The 21,477-nt window shown below is 35.4% G+C and overlaps 2 protein-coding genes across 2 annotated transcripts in view; one reads left to right on the forward strand and one right to left on the reverse strand.

Moving 5' to 3' along the window:
* SLC39A10 (solute carrier family 39 member 10) overlaps positions 1–12,577 on the forward strand; it is a 67,041-nt gene extending 54,464 nt beyond the window's left edge. The window contains exons 8-10 of the mRNA XM_081262095.1: positions 29–109; positions 8,797–8,987; positions 12,158–12,577. Coding sequence (XP_081118221.1) covers positions 29–109; positions 8,797–8,987; positions 12,158–12,316 — 431 coding nt within the window. The 3' untranslated portion in view covers positions 12,317–12,577. The remainder of the gene's footprint in view (positions 1–28; positions 110–8,796; positions 8,988–12,157) is intronic.
* Positions 12,578–15,113: 2,536 nt separating this feature from the next.
* DNAH7 (dynein axonemal heavy chain 7) overlaps positions 15,114–21,477 on the reverse strand; it is a gene marked incomplete at both ends in the record, with an annotated part of 288,918 nt that continues 282,554 nt past the window's right edge. The window contains one exon of the mRNA XM_081261736.1: positions 15,114–15,320. Coding sequence (XP_081117862.1) covers positions 15,114–15,320 — 207 coding nt within the window. The remainder of the gene's footprint in view (positions 15,321–21,477) is intronic.

Raw genomic sequence — 21,477 nt, forward strand, 5'->3', positions numbered from 1 at the left:
ACTTGTTTTTGTTTTAAATCTTCCTCAGGAGCGGCTTTCAGTGCTGGATTGACAGGAGGAATCAGTACTTCTATAGCTGTCTTCTGTCATGAACTGCCACATGAATTAGGTAATATAACCTTAAGAATTTTTACCAGATTTCTTCAAATCCAAGACTTTCCAATTATAGACACTCCACACTTCAGAGATGTTAAAACAAAAAATGGCCAATAACAACTATGAGGTGTCGTTAATTATAATTGTATATCCTGACATAAAATATGAAAAAAAATGTGTTTCTTAAGATTAATGAAATGTTCATTTCTGTGTGCTTTCCTTTGCATTCAGGAACATCATTATGTTATTATGTGAAAGAATCAGGGCTGAGGATGTGGCTCAAGCAGTAGCGCGCCCGCCTGGCATGCGTGCGGCCTGGGTTCGATCCTCAGCACCACATACAAACAAAAGATGTTGTGTCCGCCTAAAACTAAAAAATAAATAATAAAAAAATTCTCTCTCTCTCTCTCTCTCTCTCTCTCTCTCTCTTTTTCTCTCTCTCTATCTATATATCTATCTTTAAAAAAAAAAGAATCATAAATCATGACCAGTTCCCTGATCATAATGTTTAAAAAAAAGTATTGTTTCTTAAGTACCTGATTTTACTGGTAACCCACTTTTGATTTTGTTTCATATACCATGTAAACTATTTATATTTTTAAAAGAATCAAGGCAAAGTTCACAGACTGCATAATTGGAAGTTGGCCTAGATGTGTGTGAGGCAGTCTTTTCTTCTTAAATATAGAAGGATACTGCCCCCAAAAGTGTACTGGATAATTATGAAAGAAATTGGACTACAGTCTTGACTAGCACTAGCACCAAGGGTTTGGAGTAGTGTTATTAACTTCTAATCCTCTTAAGCATGAGGTTTGATGATTCTTTATTTTATATGTATGTACATATAGACACACACACATATTATATATATATATATGTGTGTGTGTATGTTTATTTTAATATTGTGTAATCTTAATACCCCAAAATCTTAACATTAATTTTTCATGTGTTTTAAAAAAGTGGACCTTAATGCCCCAAAATTAATTTTTAAAACCACTTAAAAATATTTTTTAATGTTCTCTCATTGATTAATAGATTTTTTTCCTCTAATACTAAAAATGCACAATTTTCTATTTAGGTTGGGCTTTCTCCTGTATCTTACTATTCACTTCTCTTTCCCTGTTATAGACTTATCATTTTCTTATGTTTATCATTGTTATATGATCCAAGGAATATGTATGGGTATTTATATGCACACATTTTTATATAAATAGTATGATGTTTATATCCCATTCTGTTTATTACCTTGTGTTACTACCATTGTGTTTTTAAACTCTACTCAGTTACCATGAATTGATTTAAATTACTATTTCTACCAGTACTTGAAGGTATGCATTCACCACTTTTTGCATAGTTAGCACCTTGTGCTAGATGTATACCTTGTGGCCTTTTAATTTCCGGCCACCACAAATAATGGTACATTGAACATCTGTAAATGTAATACTTACTGATCTTGTGAGAACATATTTTATGCATATTCAAGGGACAGAATTGATGGGTCCTAAACATGCATACCTGAGAAATACCATATCATTATCCAAGTAAAGCTAGATTCATTGGCTTCACTGGTGTAATTTCCAGCCAGCAATACCTAATGTTGCCATATCTCTGCCAAAATTTATCATTAACTGAATTGCTTGGTTTTGTTGACTTAATAAATGTCAAATATTGCTTTGTTGTTTTATTTGGTATTTATTAATCATCCAGTATCTAATTTCTCTTTAACTTTAATTATAGTTAAAGATGTGAACATGCATTCATATAGAAAACATTAGAGGGAAGTGGAGATGGCATTAATTCAAAATAAAAGAACTCCACATTTTAAGAATCCGAGGAGTTTCTTCATGTGCTCTTTCTAATTTAATTTATTTTTGAAAACTGGCTATGAAATGCCATTATTAATTTGATTATATAATTGCCTTGATTGGTAGTAACCTTATTTGCTTGTTGTTAAGAAAGTTTATTAATAGAATTTGCTTAAAAATCAGTATCACCCTACAAAAAGCAGGGCAATGTATTAGTACACACTTAGCATCTGTTCTATAGGCCTGAATTCCTATGGTTTTGTTTACCTTGCCAATTTTGGGCACATTATGGTAAGTCTTGGTTTTATTCCATAATCCTTTCCCCATACGAGGTCATTGCTGCCTTTGTTGTGTTTTACTTGGTCAGTTTCCACAGTTGTACATTTCTGGCTTCATTTTGTTCTGTCTCATATGCTTTATTACCAGGTATAGCTTCTTAAATGAGATGTGCTTATGTAATCAAAGTCTTCAGTTGCCTCCCTTATGTATAAAGTAAAGGTAGATTCATTGGTTTCATTACAGTGGCCTTCATTTCTTCCCTCTGCTTACCTTTCCAGTCTTCCTCATAATACATCCTATTGCATATTTTCTACTTCACCTAAACACAGTTTTCCAGACAGGCTGTATGAGTACCTGAATCTTTTACTTTGATGATACCATCCTTCTTGATTTGTCAATACCTCTATCCCTAATTTATCATGTTAAGTATGACTCTTACTTTCTCCATCTTCATTACTGTCACTTACTACCCTATACCTTATATTACTCTTCCCTCTAAAATTTATCACTTTCTCTGGGTGATCTTCCTTTTGGTACTTAGTGTATTTCTTTTTTTAGATGTTCCATTTCTTAAGCTATAGGATTTTTAATGTGCAGATTCTGACGTTAGCCCAACTCCATAGCAAAACAAATCAGGATTTTCTATCAGCTTTTAAATATGAATAACATTTGTCCTCATATTTCAATCTTTCACTGTTAAAAAAACAAAAAAACTATTAGTAATAGATTTGTATTGTCACACACATATCCATCCATTGCATACTAGGAAAACCTCTAATTAACCTTCCTGGTCATCTATCCAGTGCCCCTAAATGAAACATGTCAGGCCCCTTTGTGTTTAAATGTGGTTTTATTGAATTGTCCTAGCTCTGGAGGAATCTAGTATGGCACAGAATTGAAAACAATGAATTTTAGAGATGAATGATAGTTGCTTTCTTGCTGCTTACTCCTTTGTCATTGAAGGAATAAAACGAGATATTCTAGCAATGTGGAGAACAAATGCACTATATCAATTAATGTGTACGTCAGCCCTTGAAATCCAATGCAGAAATCTGGGAAAAATCCTGGATTAGAGAACCTTCTTGGGTCACTCAACCATTCAGACCTCAGATGTCTACCTGTTTTGTCCCCCAAACCAGACATTGAGATGGTGTCGCTGCTTTGAGAAGAAAATTAGCACAAAGTTTACTGAACTTTGTCAAAAAGGAAGTAAGTGTGACTTCATGAAGTGAAGTACCAACTGTAAATAACGGAAGTAAAAACATGATCATAAATCCTATGTTTTCCCTTGAAGGCACAGCAATGGGGCAGTTTTGTAAAATAGGACCAGGTGAAAGTCCCTACTTAGATCATCTATTTTTATTTACTTGGGCAGGAACAGGATGTGGATATGGGCAGAGGAGCATCTTCCTCAGAACTTCTAAGCTCGGGGAAAATCATTCCTCTATAGACTGAAATAGCATGGCGGGTTAATAAGGAAGAAGTTGTTTACCCACTTAATAGGTTAAGATGTTGACAAAGCAATAATAGATTTCAGGAAAATTTATTTAATTAAACCTGTTTGCCCTAATTATGTTTTTGATTGTGAATTCTTGAAACTATTACAAGATTTTCTTACTCATGTCACATCCGAAAGAAAACTGAGTATTTAAATTACATTGCAGTACATTGGAGACAATACATTGTTTTTATTTGGTTAGGAATATGATATGAACAACCCTTAGAACCTTAGAATGATAGAAAGCTCAGGGAGATTCACTCTTAAGAGGCATGAAGAAATTAAAACCATTGAGGAAGTAGCATGCCCATGAAAATGTTACCCTCAAGTGTGGTAATGGGTGACATTGCCTGGCTTATTAGGTCTGTACTCTTCTATTTTTGCCAAACTGTAGCTGTATTTAAGTTACAATATTACTTTGTTGCATTCTCTCCCTTTTTTCACACACTTCTTCAATAAGCAACTGTTATAAGCATATGAAAAGTAATTTATAAGAAGGCCTGTAAAAAAAAGTTTAGAAGGGGGAATGAAATTGGGGTTAATCCAGAAGAATATGTAATCTAAATTCTCTTCTTGTTGCATAATATATTTCAGCTTCAAATAACATTTTGATAAATAAATGTCATATTTTTAGATAGCTCAGAAAGTTAGATTGCTTATAATGTTTTCCTTTTCCTTTCAAGTACATTAAAGATTAAACTGAAATCCAAAATAAATTTTCCATAATTTGCTAAATTGTCTGGGAACAATTAAACGGTCATTATATAGATTTATATGGAATTCTCATGTATATAAATAAATAAGCATTACTTAAGGATAAAAATCTTAAAATATATTCTTGTTTCAAAAATATCAATAATTAATGTAGTTATAATATTGGATCATGTTAATTCAATAGCTTTGGCAAACACACCTCATTCATTTGTCAGCAGAAAGAAAGAAGTTTAATTCATCAGATGATGAATAAACTTACATGTTCCATATAAATTACAGTTCTGGGATCCTTTGACTTACTTTTGAAATGTTTAAACAGATTTTTACTGAGAAGGGAGGTGGAGAAAATATGCAAAAACCTTTGAGAATTTATAATCTGAAATAAGACTAGGACAAAGATTTTTAAGTGAAATCTATAATAATCTTGACATAAAGATTATTATATAAAATGATACTGTTTATGCAGTCTGTAATTGGAAATAGAATTTTTTTTTTAATTTATATATGACAGCGGAATGCATTAAAATTTATATTACACATACAGAGCACATTTTTTTCATATCTCTGGTTGTATACAAAGTATATTCACACCAATTCATGTCTTCATACATGTATTTTGGATAATAATGGACATTTTATTTCCACCATCATTTCTAACCCCATGCCGCCTCCCTTTCCCTCCCACCCCTCTGCCCTATCTAGAGTAAGTACTGTTTGTAATAGCTCTAAAAACATGAATTATCTAGCTCTAGTCTAAACCATACATGGCATAGAATCTGTATACTGAAAACCACAATCAACCAAAATGCTGTTGAAGGAGATACCAGGTTCATGGACCAGAAGACTCAATATTATTGAGATGTTAATTCTCATAGATGTAGTATGTTCATGTTAATTCAATAGCTTTGTCAAAAACCCTGCAGGCTCTTTTGCAAAGTATGTGAGCTTTAAAGAATTTTTATATGGAAAGGGAAAGGAACTTGAATAGACAGAAAATTTTGTAAAAGGACAACTAAGGTGATTTTGAAACAGTTGGGATTGTAAAAGAATAGAGACATATATCAGTGAAATAGTTTAGAGCCTTCATATATATGCAGTTTATTTTCAACAGAAGTATAAAGGAAATTCAATATAGAAAGTCTTGTCAACCAAAGAGGCTGTAACACTTGAATATCCATTTTCCAAAGAAACCCTTTGACCTGCACTTTGCGCCATAGACAAAAACAAACTCAAAATAGATCATCTATCTGAATGGAGAATTTAAAAATGTAACATTTCTAAAAGAAAACATAGGAGAATGTCTGTGTTTTCTTGAGTTAGGCAAACTGTTCCACGGCACTGAAGGCAAGATCAGCTAAGGAAAAAAGTTTAATACAAATGGACTTCATACAAATTAACAGCTTTACAAAAGACACTGTTAAGAGAATAAAAAGACAAGTCACAGGGAAATATTACTTGCAAAATACATATCTGACAAAAGGTCTTTAGGGCCATAATATTTGAAGAACTCTCAATTTAGTTATGGGAAGACAACCCAGCCTCCTTCCTGCAAAATGGGCAAAAGATTTGAATAGGTATTTTACTAAATAAGGTGAACAGATGGCAAATAAACCTGAGGTTTTAGTGCTGGATTAGTGATTATTGTCTGGCAAGGATATGGAACAGCTAAAACTCTCATACATTGCTGATGAAAATGCACACACTTACCGTATGGCCCAGCAATCCCATTTATTAAGTATCTACCCAAGAGAAATGAAAACACAAAAGTTAATTTATGAGTAAGTATAGAGACTTTCTTCATAAGGACCCAATACTGCAAACAACCTAAATGTCTTTCAGATGGTGAATCAATAAAATATGATACACCTATTGAATGAATATTATTGAGTAATAGAATGTATTTTCCTGATAGATATATATCAGGAAAAATATATATAATCTCTGTATATAGATGTGGATGAATTTTACAGGTATTATGCTAAGTGAAAAAATACAGACTCAAAAAATGCATCATGTATGGTACCATTCATGATGTTCTGAAAAAGGCAGAACTTTTAAGAATAACACAAAGCAGATCCTTGGTTGTCTAGGGGTGAGTTGTCTAAAGGAATTTATGGTGGTAATGAAACAGTTCCAGAGTTTGATGGTAGTATGGGTATAATGATATGTGTGTTGGTCAAAAATTCATAGAACTCTACATTAAAAAAAACACACAATAAATGTTATGTAGCTTGTGCCTTAATTTTTAAAAGTTAAAACTAAGTAGAGCTGCATCTTGAGTAGTTAATTCATTCTGTTTGGTTTCTACTTAAGAATGAACAAAATCATTGTATTATCCAATAACAGTGAAGCCACAAAGTTGATATGGTTTGTCTTGACAGGTGGTTCATTGAGTATTAAAATATGCTCCTTTTAAAACCCCATTATGAAACTCTAAAAGGAAACAATGTATTTCATAAATAAAAGACATTCCTGTAGTCTCATTTTGTATTACATTATCCCCTGCTAAATGAAATTAACCCTTGAGCACTGTCAAATTAATTTTACTGAAAACATGGAATAAAAATTTGTGGAGGAAAGAGTTAGGTAGCTTGGAGGAAGCTGAGGGGAAAAAAGACAGGAGAAATTAACCAAATGCCAGGGGAGAGAAGAGGTAAAAGTCGATACTAAATCCCAAGTCTCATCAGGAAAATTAAGGTGCAGTATTTAGAGAAATTATATTCCATTATATATATCAAAGTGCATTCTACTCTCATGTATAACTAATTAAAACAAATAAAAAATGAACTTTTTAAAAAAGATGCAGTATTTAGGATCTGAAGGGACAAGGTATAAGAACAGTATTAGGTGGAAACTAGAGAATGGCAATTTAAAAGTCATTGGAAATTGTAATACTCTGGAGTGTCATCTTGACTTTCCAAAGCAATAGTGCCTTTTGTGGTTGGTAGCAATTTGTTGGAATAGGGAAAAATAATGCCTTGTCACCAGTGTCTTTGCTGTCAACAGACTTGGACTTTGTAGTCATAACTCAAGGTATAGAAGAAATAGATCATGCATTTTTAGCATATACTTAAGTGTTCAAAAATTGTTTGGATGTTTCTACATTTAGTAACTAAAACAAAAACTTGCTAAAATTAAAAGCAGTGCTTTTGACCCTTCTGTTTGAAGAGTATTATCTCTAGCAGAACTTTTATGGTTCTACTGATAATCTCCCTGAATAGTAATTAGTCATTTTCCTCCTAATATTGCAACTTAAGACAGAGTTGAGAACTCCATTTCATTACCATCCCAAATTCTCTTAGGCCTTAGCTTCTGGACAAAGATATGCTTTGTGTCCCTGAAGTTTTTGCCTTTTCTAGAATACCATGTGAGTGAGATCATACAGATTTTTGAATCTGGATTTTTTCACTTGGCATCATGCATGTAAGATTCATCCATGTAATGAGAATGATCGAATTATGTTCATATATGGATATGGCAGAATAAATTCCATTATTTTAGTGGGATTTAGCAAAATAAAATTTTAAAAGATTCATCTGTTACTATATATATCAGGAAATGAATTTTTATTGCTCAGTAATATTCATCCCAAAGGTGAGTCACTTTGTTTATCCATTCACCCACTGAAAGACATTTAGGTTGTTTCCAGTTTGGGATCTTTACATTGAAGGGAAAAAAAAATCAGCTTGGTTTGTTTGTTGATCCATTGAGGCACTTGTGTTTATATCTTTAGAAAAAGAATTCTAAGATTTTGTCTTGCTTCAGCTCTGTGATCATGGATGATTACACAATCAACGGTGTACCCATCCTTCATCATCACAGGAACCCGACAGTGACTTGGGGCACAACCTTTTAAGAACCTGGTGTTTATTCTCTTTTAGGCATTGTTGATGCTTTAAAGAGCATCAGCCAGGACATTCATGTGCACCATTGTGGCAGCAAGGAAGATGGTGGGGAAAGTTCATTATTCTTCCACTTCTAAGATTTTCAGAATTAAGGTTTAATGGGGGGAGGGGGCAGAAATGGAAACAGCATAAAATGTACTTAAAGAACCTGTGATCTATATTCTTACTTAGGCCATTTCCCTTTGAAGAAAGAGCAGAAGTCAAAACAGAAAGCTCTTGTTACAAAAAGAGATGGTTCTTTTTTTCTTCTTTTGTTAAAAAAATCTTTATTTTGTTATCATACAGTAAAAATGTCTTTGTGTATACAGTTCTTTGAATTTTAACATGTATACAGATATGTATAACCACCACCATCAGAATATCAGAACAGTTCTATCATCCCAAAACTCTTACCCCACACAATGTTATTAAAGATATATCTTTTAAATGTTATTCTTAATTTTTTTCTTCAAAAAAAATTTTTAAATCCTGTGGTTTTAAAACTCCCATGTCTTAATTGCAGGTGATTTTGCAGTTCTTCTTAAAGCAGGCATGACTGTAAAGCAAGCAATTGTGTACAACCTCCTTTCTGCCATGATGGCCTACATTGGCATGCTCATAGGCACAGCCGTTGGTCAGTATGCCAATAACATCACACTTTGGATCTTCGCAGTCACTGCAGGCATGTTCCTCTATGTAGCCTTGGTGGATATGGTAAGATATTTTTTATATACATATATATTTTGTTGTTATTGTGGTAAAACCTGAAAATAGAATGTAGCTTACAAAAATGGAAGAAATCTTTGAAGTCAAACTTTTTAAAAATATAAAACATCTTAAAGATAGGTGATATCAAAACTTTAGCTTAAAGTTAATAATTTTGCTTTATATCCCAAATATGGCAGAAATGTTTTTATAGAACTAGTAATTTGGTTCATTTTTTAAATTTTGTAACTTGATATTACATCCACTTTTCTTCTATCACATGGCCTCATTTCATAGTTATATGCCTAAATTTTTAATCAAAATATTAATGCCTATTTATTGTGTAAAGTTTGAAAGCTGTAAATGAAAAGAATTAAACGTTGATATTGTGTAACCCAGAAGTACCTGTTTTCCTTTTCTCAGATCTCTCCATGCTCTTGTCTATACTTCTCGGCTGATAGTCTTGCTTCTTATCATGGACACAGTGAAACCATCACGACACCTTCCCAAGTTCCTGTTCCACTTATCTTCTTTTATTTATGACCATTTACCTACCTTCCTTTTATTGTGAAGAAATATCCATGTTCTAGCTAAGGCCAGTTTCTTCAAACTGTTCCCCAGAACCATCTGTCATGCCACGTGCCTTCAGTTCTTCTCTCTTTCCCAGCTCACTCTGCCCTCACTGTCTGACCATTCCTGTTAACATATATACCACATTACTTTTTCTCTTCTTGAAAAGGTAATGGAGAGGAAGCTCGCTCAGCTCTGATTTCTGTTTTTGCTGTCACCTTGTTGCTCTCTTTCCTCTTTTAGAAAATCATCATCTATGTTTTCTCAAGTCTGACCACATCAGTTTTCTGACTGCTCTGCCAGAACTGCTTTTGTTGAGTGTACCATTGATCACAGCATTATTAAGGCCACTGGTCATTTTCTAGTCTTCATTTTTGATGCCTTAGCAGCATCTGACAGTTGATCCTCCTTTCCTGTTTGAAATTATTTTCTTGTAAGTAGGCTTCTATAGGACCATAATTTCCTACCCTCCTTCCCACCTTTCTGATCTTTTTGTTGGTCTTTTTTATTAGATACCCATCAGCTCCCCTACTTCAAATGTTGGCAAACACCCCCTGAGTCATCTCATCTCATGGGTTTAATATTTATTGGCTGATGATTCTTAAATTTATATCTTTGGCCTTTCCTTCAGCTCTAGACTTATGTGTTTACTTGAGTGTCTAAAGGCATTGGAAACTTAATATGTTCAGAATTCAGCTCTTGATATTTGCCAGTCCCACTCCTTGCATGAACATTTCTTATATAATGCATCAGCTCATAAATGAAAACTTCATTCTTATTCAGAGCAAAAGCCTATGCATCATGCTTTGCCTATACTGTGTGCCCTGCCCACATGAGCTTTGTGAGTCCTGAGGCCTCTGTATCCTTACCACCTGATCCTACTACCCTCATCCAGCCACCACCATCTTCCTTTTTTAACTGCTCTCCCTGATTCTGCCTTGCCCTGCCCACCAAAACCCTATGTTGGCACTTAGCTTGAGGATCCTGTCAAGTCAAAGAGGAGATCATTCATGACTCTTGTGTACTCCAGACCTTCAGTACCATCTCACTCAGAGTAAAAGTCCCCAAGTTCTTTGACCTGCATGGTTTTTCATCATTCTTCAACATTTGCACTCTGAATCCTTAATTTCCCTAACCTTGCCCCCAAAGCACAGTGTCCCTCCAAGTTGTAGCTCTTGCTTTTCCTGTAGACCTCAGGGCTAGGTCCCTCACTTCCTTCTGGTGAGTGTCCTACCTAAAATTTCATTCTCCTTTCCTAACATTTCACATACTTTAATCCTATTTTACTTTTTTTCCTTTTGCACCTGTATCTTGATCTGTTAACACACCAGACATTTTACTCATGGGTTCACAAGGAATTAGCTCCTCAAGGATAGGGATTTTTGTCTTATTTCACACACTGCTGGAAATGGAATTCACACTAAGTACCAAATAAAAAAAATGAGTGAACTGATTCTTGAACTAGGAACATATAAACGAGAGTTTTTACTTAGGGTCTGATAAAGAAGAAAATAGCCATCAATTACAATTCTTTAAATAGGTATTATGATAGAGTATCATACAGAGGCAGGCTATCAAAGAGAACTAAGGAAGTTTTCATGTAATAGGAAATCTAAGCTAAGTCTTAAAGAATATAGAAACGTTTATTTAGAAGCCAGAGGGAAGGGTGTATGAGTAGGGTGAGTGATAGATGGAAACATTTCTTTGACCAATAATTCTACTCCAAGAATTGTATTCTGAGGAAATAGCCTAAAATGACTATTACTAATAACACAAACAAGCAAACCAAAGTAGAGCCTTACTGCAATATTCTTTACAGTGCCACAATTGTATTGGAAACACTGAATATTCAAGAGAAACTATCCACATATATTTTCTCAGATCTTAACTCTAAAATCATGTATTTTCTAATATTAAGTTAAAAAAATGGATTGAAAATTATATCCATGTTGTCATCAGGAAGGTGTGTTTGCAAGAACATGACATTCATACAACTTGCCATGATAAAAAGAGTTATCTTGTAAAGCTTGGGGAGTCATTGTAGGGTTTAAGCAGTGGAGTGACATGATCACATTTTTAGCTTAGGAAGGCTACTTTGCCTATAAGAAGGTTTTATGTCTTTAAAGCCATTTAATAAGTCAGCTTTAGTTTGGCATTTCTATTAAATGTCCCACTAGAAATAATATCTGGCCTTAGGGGACTTTGGGCAGTACCATTTATCAATCAGTAAGAAAGCGTTTTTTGTATTTTATCAAGTATGGCCTTACTAGTAGGTATTGGTTAGCTCTTAGCTGTGGTTGTGACAGATATTATGGGTGTTGGCAGTCAGTGTATAATTGAATGTGGTGAAGGCACAGTGCCTGTTCTGGTTAGCATGCATGCATATCTAGAGGGGGTGTTTCTGTGAAATGTCCTCTGTGTTGTTTATGATTAAATATTAAGGAAAAGTCAAAAGGAAAAGTTTTTGTGACAATAAAAACTTAGGGGAAGGTAGAAAAGATGTAGTTAGATAGTCTTACTGGAGCTGGATATTGGAGATTGACAGTTTGTAAAGTTCACAAACTTTAAATTGCTTATAAAGATTTGGTGTTTTGTTTGTTTGTTTCCAGCTTCCAGAAATGTTGCATGGTGATGGTGACAATGAAGAGCATGGCTTTTGTCCAGTAGGGCAATTCATTCTTCAGAATTTAGGGTTGCTGTTTGGATTTGCCATCATGCTGGTGATCGCCCTCTATGAAGACAAAATTGTGTTTGACATCCAGTTCTGACCATTCCCAGTAATCACTGTTGATTACGAGAATGTTACCATTCAGCTTTGCATCTGTTCCTTGTACTTATGCACATTGCTCAAAGAAAAGTCAGTGGCTTGCACTACTTACAAGTTCCATAGATTTGAGCCTAACCACAAAAGACTGGTGCTCAGTACTGTGTTCCCTATATGAAGGGTCTTTTAAAAACAAACTTGGTGATAAAGAGGAGAAAATGGGACTCTATGAACCAATGTTGATACAGGTTTGATTAAAACTTTTTTTAAAATAATCATATAAAACACTAAAGTAGTCTCTTTATTAGTAGAAACTTCTGTGGCTATGCAGAACTAGAAATTAAACCAAAAAAAATCATTTAAACTTTAAAAATATTTTAAATGGACTTTGAGCAGACATTTTTGTGTATGCTAAGAATGAATTGTAGTGCCCTTTAATTCAGCTACATATATACATATGGTAATAGGGATCAACTTGACACAACTTTGAAACCACCTAAAGTAGACTATAGGAACTAGAAGAAAGCTCAGGCTGCATTAGAATATGAATTTAGCATCGGGAAAAGCCCTTATTCTTGAATCTAGAGTTACTATTTTTGTATATATTTGCATAGTGTTTAAACTTGCAGCCTAAACTACTGAAATTTGTGATTGTATGTTTGTGTGAGCTTCAGTTTAATGAAAGATTCATAATGGTTTTTGTATTATTATAATACTTGGTGTTTGGGGGTATTTTTTTTTTAACTTCAATTTTGTTTTTGTTCTGCGGTTTTTCGGGGGAGGTGGGGATCAAAGCATGTGGTCAAATGTATTTTTCTTAAAATTATAACTCTCTAGAAAATATGAACCCAAACATGGTCTAAACTATTCAATTTTTCAACTTTACAGTACTGACTAGGTTAAACGGGAAATTTAAGTTCTGAATGTTCTGTAAACAGTTTAGCATTGGAACCAACGCCAAATGGAGCACATGCTGTGGCTGGCAATAAAGTTGGAAGGCAGAAAATCCAAGTTTACCATGCCTGTGATCTGTATGTGAAGTGTCAGTTAAACAGTTTCGAGGATAAACTACACTGATGCCATGGCTGTCGGGGTACCAAGTAAATGACTAAGCTGAAATCACTTGATCATTTTGTGCCAAGATATGCTGTTGGTGCCTGATAGGGATTAGTCTCTTTTTTAGGTGCCCTGTTCTTCTACCATAATTGTAAATGATTTGTGAGAAGTGCAAGCCATGTTTATCCTAAATTTTGATCCAATAATTTATAGTACTAGTCATATGCATGTAGCTTTCTGTTTACATCTTGTGCCACATGGTCTTCATTTATGCCAGGTAAACTATATTTGAACTGTGTGCAGCTAGCTTTGTTTTAATTAGCTTGGCAACGAGTGTGACTTTTAAAAAAAAAAAAAAAATCTTGCTGTTCAAATATGTAAGAGCCAAACTCTCTTTCCATTCCATTTTAAGTGTCTCTATTTAATCCTTCTCCTTTCCTCTTACTCTATGAAATTTTTTAACAAAAACAAAACTTTGAGAGCAGCACATGTGTCCAGGTATTACTAGATTATTGCCAGTGTTTCTTCTTTATGCTATAAGCAAGGGAGATTAGGTTTTGTTACATCTTTAATTTATTTCTGAATTTGAAAAATCATTTCTGGCTTTCTCTGTGGCCTCCCTCCTTGTAATAAGTAGGAGTTTTATACATAGTTTGTTTTCAGCAGTGGGCACTGAATTAGGACAGTCCTCATCTCATTGCTTGGCCCTTCAAGCAACCTAGCTAAAAGGTGCTGATATTTTATTTAGTACTGCCAACTTAGTGATCGAAATATCTTGCTTTCTGAACCAAGATATTTGTAGTTAATTTTTGGGTTTTGATACTCAGCGAACATTCTGCATTCCAGCATTAAATCTCCTTCATTTAAAAGCAACAGCTGGAATACCACCAGTCTTAAATGCCTCATTTAAAGCAAATTGGTTATGCTAAAATTTTATATTCTCTCAAAAATGGTATTACCTTTATTTGCTAGATTTTCTTAACCTGTTAAAGAGTGCTGTAACAGTTGCTGCTAGTATTTTGATAGGGTTCCACCAGTATTTAGTTTTCACATCATTCTAACGTATAGTTTCAAGTCTTACTAGACAATCTTAATTCCACTACATTTCTGTTTGGCTCCAACATTCCATTTAGCTTGACCAGTCTAATTTTAACATGTGTTTGTTGGAGGTCATTAATGTTACTTGTACAATGCTGTCACTGTGTGACATCCATATGAATTTTAGTGTATATCACATTGCAGTCAATCAGCTGTGATTATGCTTAGAAATACTATAGTAACTAGATGCAGTGTGAATTTTTTTCCATTAACAGTCAGTGGCTTATATGTGATTATGGTCCTGCAAGGTGATACTTGCTAAAATATCTAAACTTTTTTTTGTTGTTGTAACTGAATCATTTTTTTAAAAAAATTTATAAAGCTGGAAATGATCAAATGCTGTTTTTTTTCATTGTCAACAGTGGTGTGTCATTTTATGTATGTTCCTAATGCTTATGGAACTCTCCCAAAATAAAGTTATTCAGAAAGAGCACATACATATACCAGTGTGTTTTTTTTTCAGTATCTACATCACAGTATTTCCTTAAAGTATGAATACTTTTAAATTTAGACTGCATTTGCACATAAGTAAATTCATACTTTTGAATAATGTTAGTCAAATATACTTAAACTAAAAAAATATTTCAACAGAATAAAATATACTTCATTTAAATAACAAATAGGAACAAGAAAATGACATGTTTGTGTTATGAGTTAAGTTGACACAACAGTGCTACACCACGTCCAATCCAGTGCTCCTTGGGTTGCTCAGAGGGAAGAATCATGGCAATTACAAAGTTCGTAGAATGGCCAGTGGTGGATAGTGTTCCTCTCCGATCACTTGTCTTATACAATGGAGCAACGTAACTTGGTCGTTTTGGTATATCTGCCCGTTTACAGGGCTTTAGCCACATCTGGAAGAAATTGCATAACACTCTTTAGGTCAAGGCTATTATACCTACGTGTATTTGAGCCTACTGTGGTATTCTCAGAATAAGGTTAGTCATATCTTCAAATTTCTGTGGCACAAACAGATTTTGGGTTTTGAGCAATCATAACACTGCTGACAAATTTTTTTTTTTTTTTAAGATCTCAACTTCAGAACCAGTTTAAAGACAGAAAAAGTAGTTTTTACTTATTTTTGAAAAGAAACTGTTTATCATCTCTCTACCATACTTACCTGGGGTTGATTTTGGGACTTGCAATAACAAAACAAAAGTCACATTTATTTTGAAAGAAGAAAATTATTACTAAAAACCCTGTGTCTTCTTTGGTGGCTGGTGGGGGGGCTACCAGGGATTGAACTCAGGGACACCCAACCACTGAGCCACATTCCCAACCTTATTTTGTATTTTATTTAGAGTCAGGGTCTCACTGAGTTGTTAAGCACCTCACTTTTGCTGAGGCTGGCTTTGAACTCACAATCCTCCTGCCTCAGCCTCTGGAGCTGCTGGGATTACAGGCTTGTGCCACCACTCCCGGCACCATGTGAGTTAATTTAAAGCCAGTTCCAAAAACTTTAGGAGCTCTTACTAACAGCTATATAATTAAATCACCTGTTTATTTTAGGAGACTATTTTTAAGTGGTTAATACGTATAACATGCTATCTGATTAGAATGTTGTCGTGAGGCAGGCACGATGACTGAATAGAGGTACCCAGCACTAAATTGAACTCTCCACGAAGAGCAAAAGCAATGGATGTATAGCTGCATACTGAGGTGAGTGGCAATTGGATAACACTGGAATACAACAGTAGAGAAAAACAAACCTTGCAAAACCCAGAGACAGGGACAGCAGCAAAGCAAGAGAAAACATCCCAGTCTCTTCATTGGGGTAAATGTGGAAGTCTCAGTAAACTCTACCAGTGCTGATACTGGTAATCCAAGCCACTAGAAAGTTTCCCAGCCCTCGTAGGCCTACATCTTAAATTAGAGGCCTGAAATTCATAGCAGTTTGGCTTAGGAAAAGGAATTCACTCCATCTCCCAGCAAGGAGCCAGGGTGCTGTAACCCAGAGCATTTTAGGGGTTAGAAATTCCTGCATATTCCCATCTCTGGGATCTAGACATTCACTACAACACTGCACTAGCTTGATGGGTAGATGTTTCACAAATCATTGAGACTGGTACATAGTGGGGGACAGATGTGATGTGGAGGGGAGCAGAATGCCATTCACAAGAACTGGATTGGGGCACTTGCTCCCAAGACCAAGGCATGTCCAGTCATGTGTGGGTGCCAGAACTAAGGGCATTTGTAAAGGTTTCTACCACGTCTCTCCCAGCACTGCATGGGTATCTAACCAGGTGGAGAAAGTTTCCATGGCTCCCAGCAGAGGCAGTCTCCTGCAGCGCTGTGGCCCCATCCCCAATGTGTACAGCCTGGGAAGGTCACACTCCCTCACTCTTGCAAGCACCTCAGCCAAGATCTATTTTTGCCAAAATATTTTCTATTTCACAATTTTTTCCAATTGTGATCAACTCCCACTTGATAATCCCTGGAAAGAACTAGAAATCAAGAAGCGGAGGAGGAAAAAAGTTCTCAGAGGCTGCCCTGCCCTTGGGGTACACAGCCTAACATCTGGAGAGAATCAGTCCAGTGCCTGATGGCCTTCTCTTCTCACTTTCTCCTGGAAGAAACCTTGCCGGGCTGCAGTCACCAACTCTCACTTTGATCCTTCACAGGCTACAATTGAAAAACTGAAGGGAGAAAAGCCCCCAGTTGTCACCTTGCCCTTGGGGGGAAAGTCTAAGAAAGTCTGGAAACAAATTAAGAGAGAAACATTGCCCAGTGTCAGATATACTCTGCTTTCCCTCTCTACTGTAAGTGCCTCCCTTAAGAGGAGCTTTGCCCAGCTCCAGTTGTACCTATTCCCACTCAATCCCTGGCAGGTACCACAACTGAAAGAATAAGGAGAGAAAAGTCATCAGCATTGCCACATCCTCGGGCATGGACAGCTACAGAGGATCTGAGGTTCCACTCCTGAGCAGGCACTCTCATGGTACAGCAAAGAGAATCAACAACTTTTGTTAACCACATTTGTTACAACTTTTGTTATGTACATGGGTCTTTGGCCTGGGTCACCTCTGCACCTTGTCTGTACTGCTGATGAGACTGGATGTGTCAAAGAGAAGAGGCTGTGAATCCACCTTTCTCTGTGAATTACGGGAACCTACACCAATATCTCATCAGAGGACAAGTGTTTTAGGCCTTTTCACTACTACTAGAGCAGTCAGTACCAGATACCCTTTCAAGTAATAGCCAATAGGAATAACCACACAGGATGCATCCTACATACTCTGTTGTCTACACCACACCCACCTGAATTGGTAGAGTATCCCCACTCCTGCAAACCTGCCAAGAGAATAATCTCTATGATGCCAAATACAATACAGTCTACACTGTGCCCAAACTCACTAATCACGGGTGAAGAAACAACAGAAAGATTTTACTATGGTACCAAGCTGGAAATAAAGTCAGCACTGCCTAACAAGTTGGTACCCCAGCACACATTTTCCACAGAAAGCCACTAAAAAGGTTATCCCCTAAAGTGATAGAGATTACCATTCTATCAGAGGTACAAATCCCATCACAGGATCGCAAGAAACATAAAAAACATAACTCTGTATGTAATAACAGATTCCAAAGATTTTAAGAAAGCTCAGTGAGATCCAAGAGAATACAGATAAACAGGTATGTTACTTAGCTTTTCATTGCTGTGACCAAAGTACCTGACGAGCACAATTTAGAGGAATGGAAACTTATTTTGGTTCATGGTTTCAGAGGAATCAGCCATGGTTGGCTGATTCAATTGCTCTGGGCTTGGGGTGAGGCAAAACACCAGACAGAAGGGTACAGCAAAGTAAAGCTGCTCAGCTCATGTCAGCCAGGAAGGAAAGAGAGAGAGAGTGAGAGAGAGAAAGAGAAGACAGGGTTGGGGACAGAGACATAGTCCAAAGGCATCTTCTCAGTGACCTACTTCCTCTAGGTACCCACCCCCCACCTATTTATAATTACCAACCCGTAGTCCATTCAGCTATCAATGGATTAACCCAGCAAATAGATTAATCCACTAGTGAGATCAGAGCCCTAATCATTGCTCCCTTGGCATTGCACTTTCAACACATGAGTTTTGGGGGGACACTTCATATCCGAAACATAACAATAGGTAAGTGGAATTAGGAGTACAATGCAGGATATGAATAAGAAGTTCAATAAACAGATAGAGGCCATTAAAAAGAACTAATCAGAAATGAAGAGGTCAATTAGTCGAATAAAAAAATCCAGTTAAAAGCCTCAAGAGCAGAGGGAAAAAAAAGTGGAGGAAACAATATCAAAACTTGAAGACACATCTTTTGGAATATCCACATTTACACAGAAAGAAAGAAAAAATTAAAAGAATGAAGAGAGTATAGATGTTTGGAATATCATTTAAAGAATCAAATATCTGCATCATTAGCATGCCCAAGAAATAAAGAATAAAGGCAAAGAAAATGTATTTGATAAAATAATAGCAGAAAACTTCTTCAATCTTGGGAAAGACATGAATATCTAGCTACAGGAAGCCTGTAAAACTCTAAATAGATATGACCACAAAAGATCCTCAACACAGCATATTATAGTCAAATTGTCAAAAGTACAGGAAAAAGAATTTTGAAATCTCCAAGAGAAAAGCACCAAGTCACATTTAAGGACAACCTCATTAAACATGAAACGATTTCTCAGCAGATATCACACTGGCCAGCAGGGCATGGAATGACATAGTTCATGTTCTGAAAGAAAATAACTGCCATCCTAGATGACTATACCTAGCAAGACTATCCTTCAGAATTGAAGAAGAAATAAAGACTTACAAGATAAGGAAAATCTAAGGACCTTCACACAAACCTTACAAAAGATGCTTAAGGTAGTCCTATACCCAGAAGTGGAAGAAAGATAATTACATCAGAGTAGTATGTGAAATTATATAGCTCATCAGAAGAATAGATACACAAGTGAGAAATAACATCCCAGGGATGCCAGTTTGCTTCAACATACAAAAATCAATAAACATAATTCACCACATCAATAGACTCAAAGACAAGAACCGCATGATTATCTCAATAGATGCAGAAACAGCATTTGACAAAATGCATTTCCATTCATGTTTAAAACATCAGAAAAACTAGGGATAGAAGGAACATACCTCAACATTGTAAAAGCTATATACAACAAACCCAAGGCCAACATCATTCTATATGGAGAAAAACTGAAAACATCCCATCTAAAAACTGGAATAAGACAAGGATACCCTCTTTATTCAACATAGTCCTTAAACACTAGCCAGAGCAATGAGGCAAAAGAAAGAAATTAAAGAGATATGAACAGGAAGAGCTCAAACTATCACTGTTTGCCGACAACATGATTCTATACTTAGAGGACCCCAAAAACTCCTCCAAAAAGTTTTTTGAGCTCATAAATGAATTCAGCAAAGTAGCAGGATATAAAATTAACACCCCAAAATCAAATGCATTCCTCTACACCAATGATGAATCACCTAAAAGCGAAATTAGGAAATCCATCCCATTTACAATAGCCTCAAAAAAAAAAAAAAGATTCTTGGGAATCAAGCTAACAAAAGAGTGAAAGACCTCTACAATGGAAACTATAGAACACTTAAGAAAGAACTTGAAGAAGACCTAAGAAGATGGAAAGATCCCCCATTATCTTGGATAGGCAGAATTAAAATTGTCAAAATGGCCATGCTATCAAAAATGCAATGCATATTTAATGAAATTCTTATTAAAAATTCCAATGACATTCTTCAGAGAAATAGAAAAAGCAGTCATGAAATTCATTTGGAAAAATAAGAGACCCAGAATAATCAAAGCAATCCTTAGAAAAATGAAGCAAGAGGCATCACAATACTTAGACCTTAAATTATAACTACAGAGATACAGTAACAAAAATGGCATGGTATTGACACCAAAACAGACATGAAGACCAATGGAACAGAATAGAAGACACAGAGATAAACCCACATAAATACAGTTATCTAGACAAAGGCACCATAAACATACATTGGATAAAAAATAGCCATTTCAATAAATGGTACTGGGAAAACTGGAAATCCATATGTAGCAGGATGAAATTGAACCCTTATTTCTCACCCTGCACAAAACTCAAAGTGGATCAAGGACCTAGGCAGAGACCCTGAGATTACTAGAAGAATATGTAGTAGACTTAAGATAAGAATCACATGATCATCTTAATAGACACAGAAAAAGCATTTGACAAAATACAGCACCCCTTTATGTTCAAAACACTAGAAAAATTAGGGATAACAGGAGCATATCTCAACATCATAATGGATATCTATGCTAAGCCCCAGGCCAATATCATTCTACATGGAGAAAAATTGAAGGCATTCCCTCTAAAAACTGGAACAAGACAGGGTTGCCTTTTCACCACTTCTATTTAACATAGTTATTGAAACACTGGCCAGAGCAATTAGACAGATGAAAGAAAGTAAATGGATACACATAGGAAAAAAAAAAGAACTCAAATTGGCACTATTTGCTGACGATATGATTCTATACCTAGAAGACCCTAAAAGTTCTACCAGAAAACTTCTAGAACTAGTAAATAAATTCAGCAAAGTAGCAGGATATAAAATAAACACCAATAAATCAAAGGCATTTCTGTATATCAGTGACAAATCCTCAGAAATGGAAACAAGGAAAACTACCTCATTTACACAGTAAATAAATAAATAAATAAAATACAATACTTGGGAATCAACCTAATGAAAGAGGTGAAAAATCTATATAATGAAAATTACAGAACCCTAAAGAAAGAAGTCAAAGAAGACCTTAGAAGCTGGAAAGAGCTACCTTGCTCTTGGATAGGCAGAATTAATATTATCAAAATGACCATACTTCCAAAAGCACTATACAGATTTAATGCAATTCTGATCAAAATCCCAATGACATTCCTCATAGAAATAGAAAAGGCAGTCATGAAATTCATCTAGAAAAATAAGAGACCCAGAATAGCTAAAGCAATCCTTAGCAGGAAGAGTGAAGCAGGTGGCAT

Source organism: Spermophilus citellus, assembly GCF_964194105.1.
Source record: "Spermophilus citellus genome assembly, chromosome: 11".
Taxonomy (NCBI): Eukaryota; Metazoa; Chordata; class Mammalia; order Rodentia; family Sciuridae; genus Spermophilus; species Spermophilus citellus.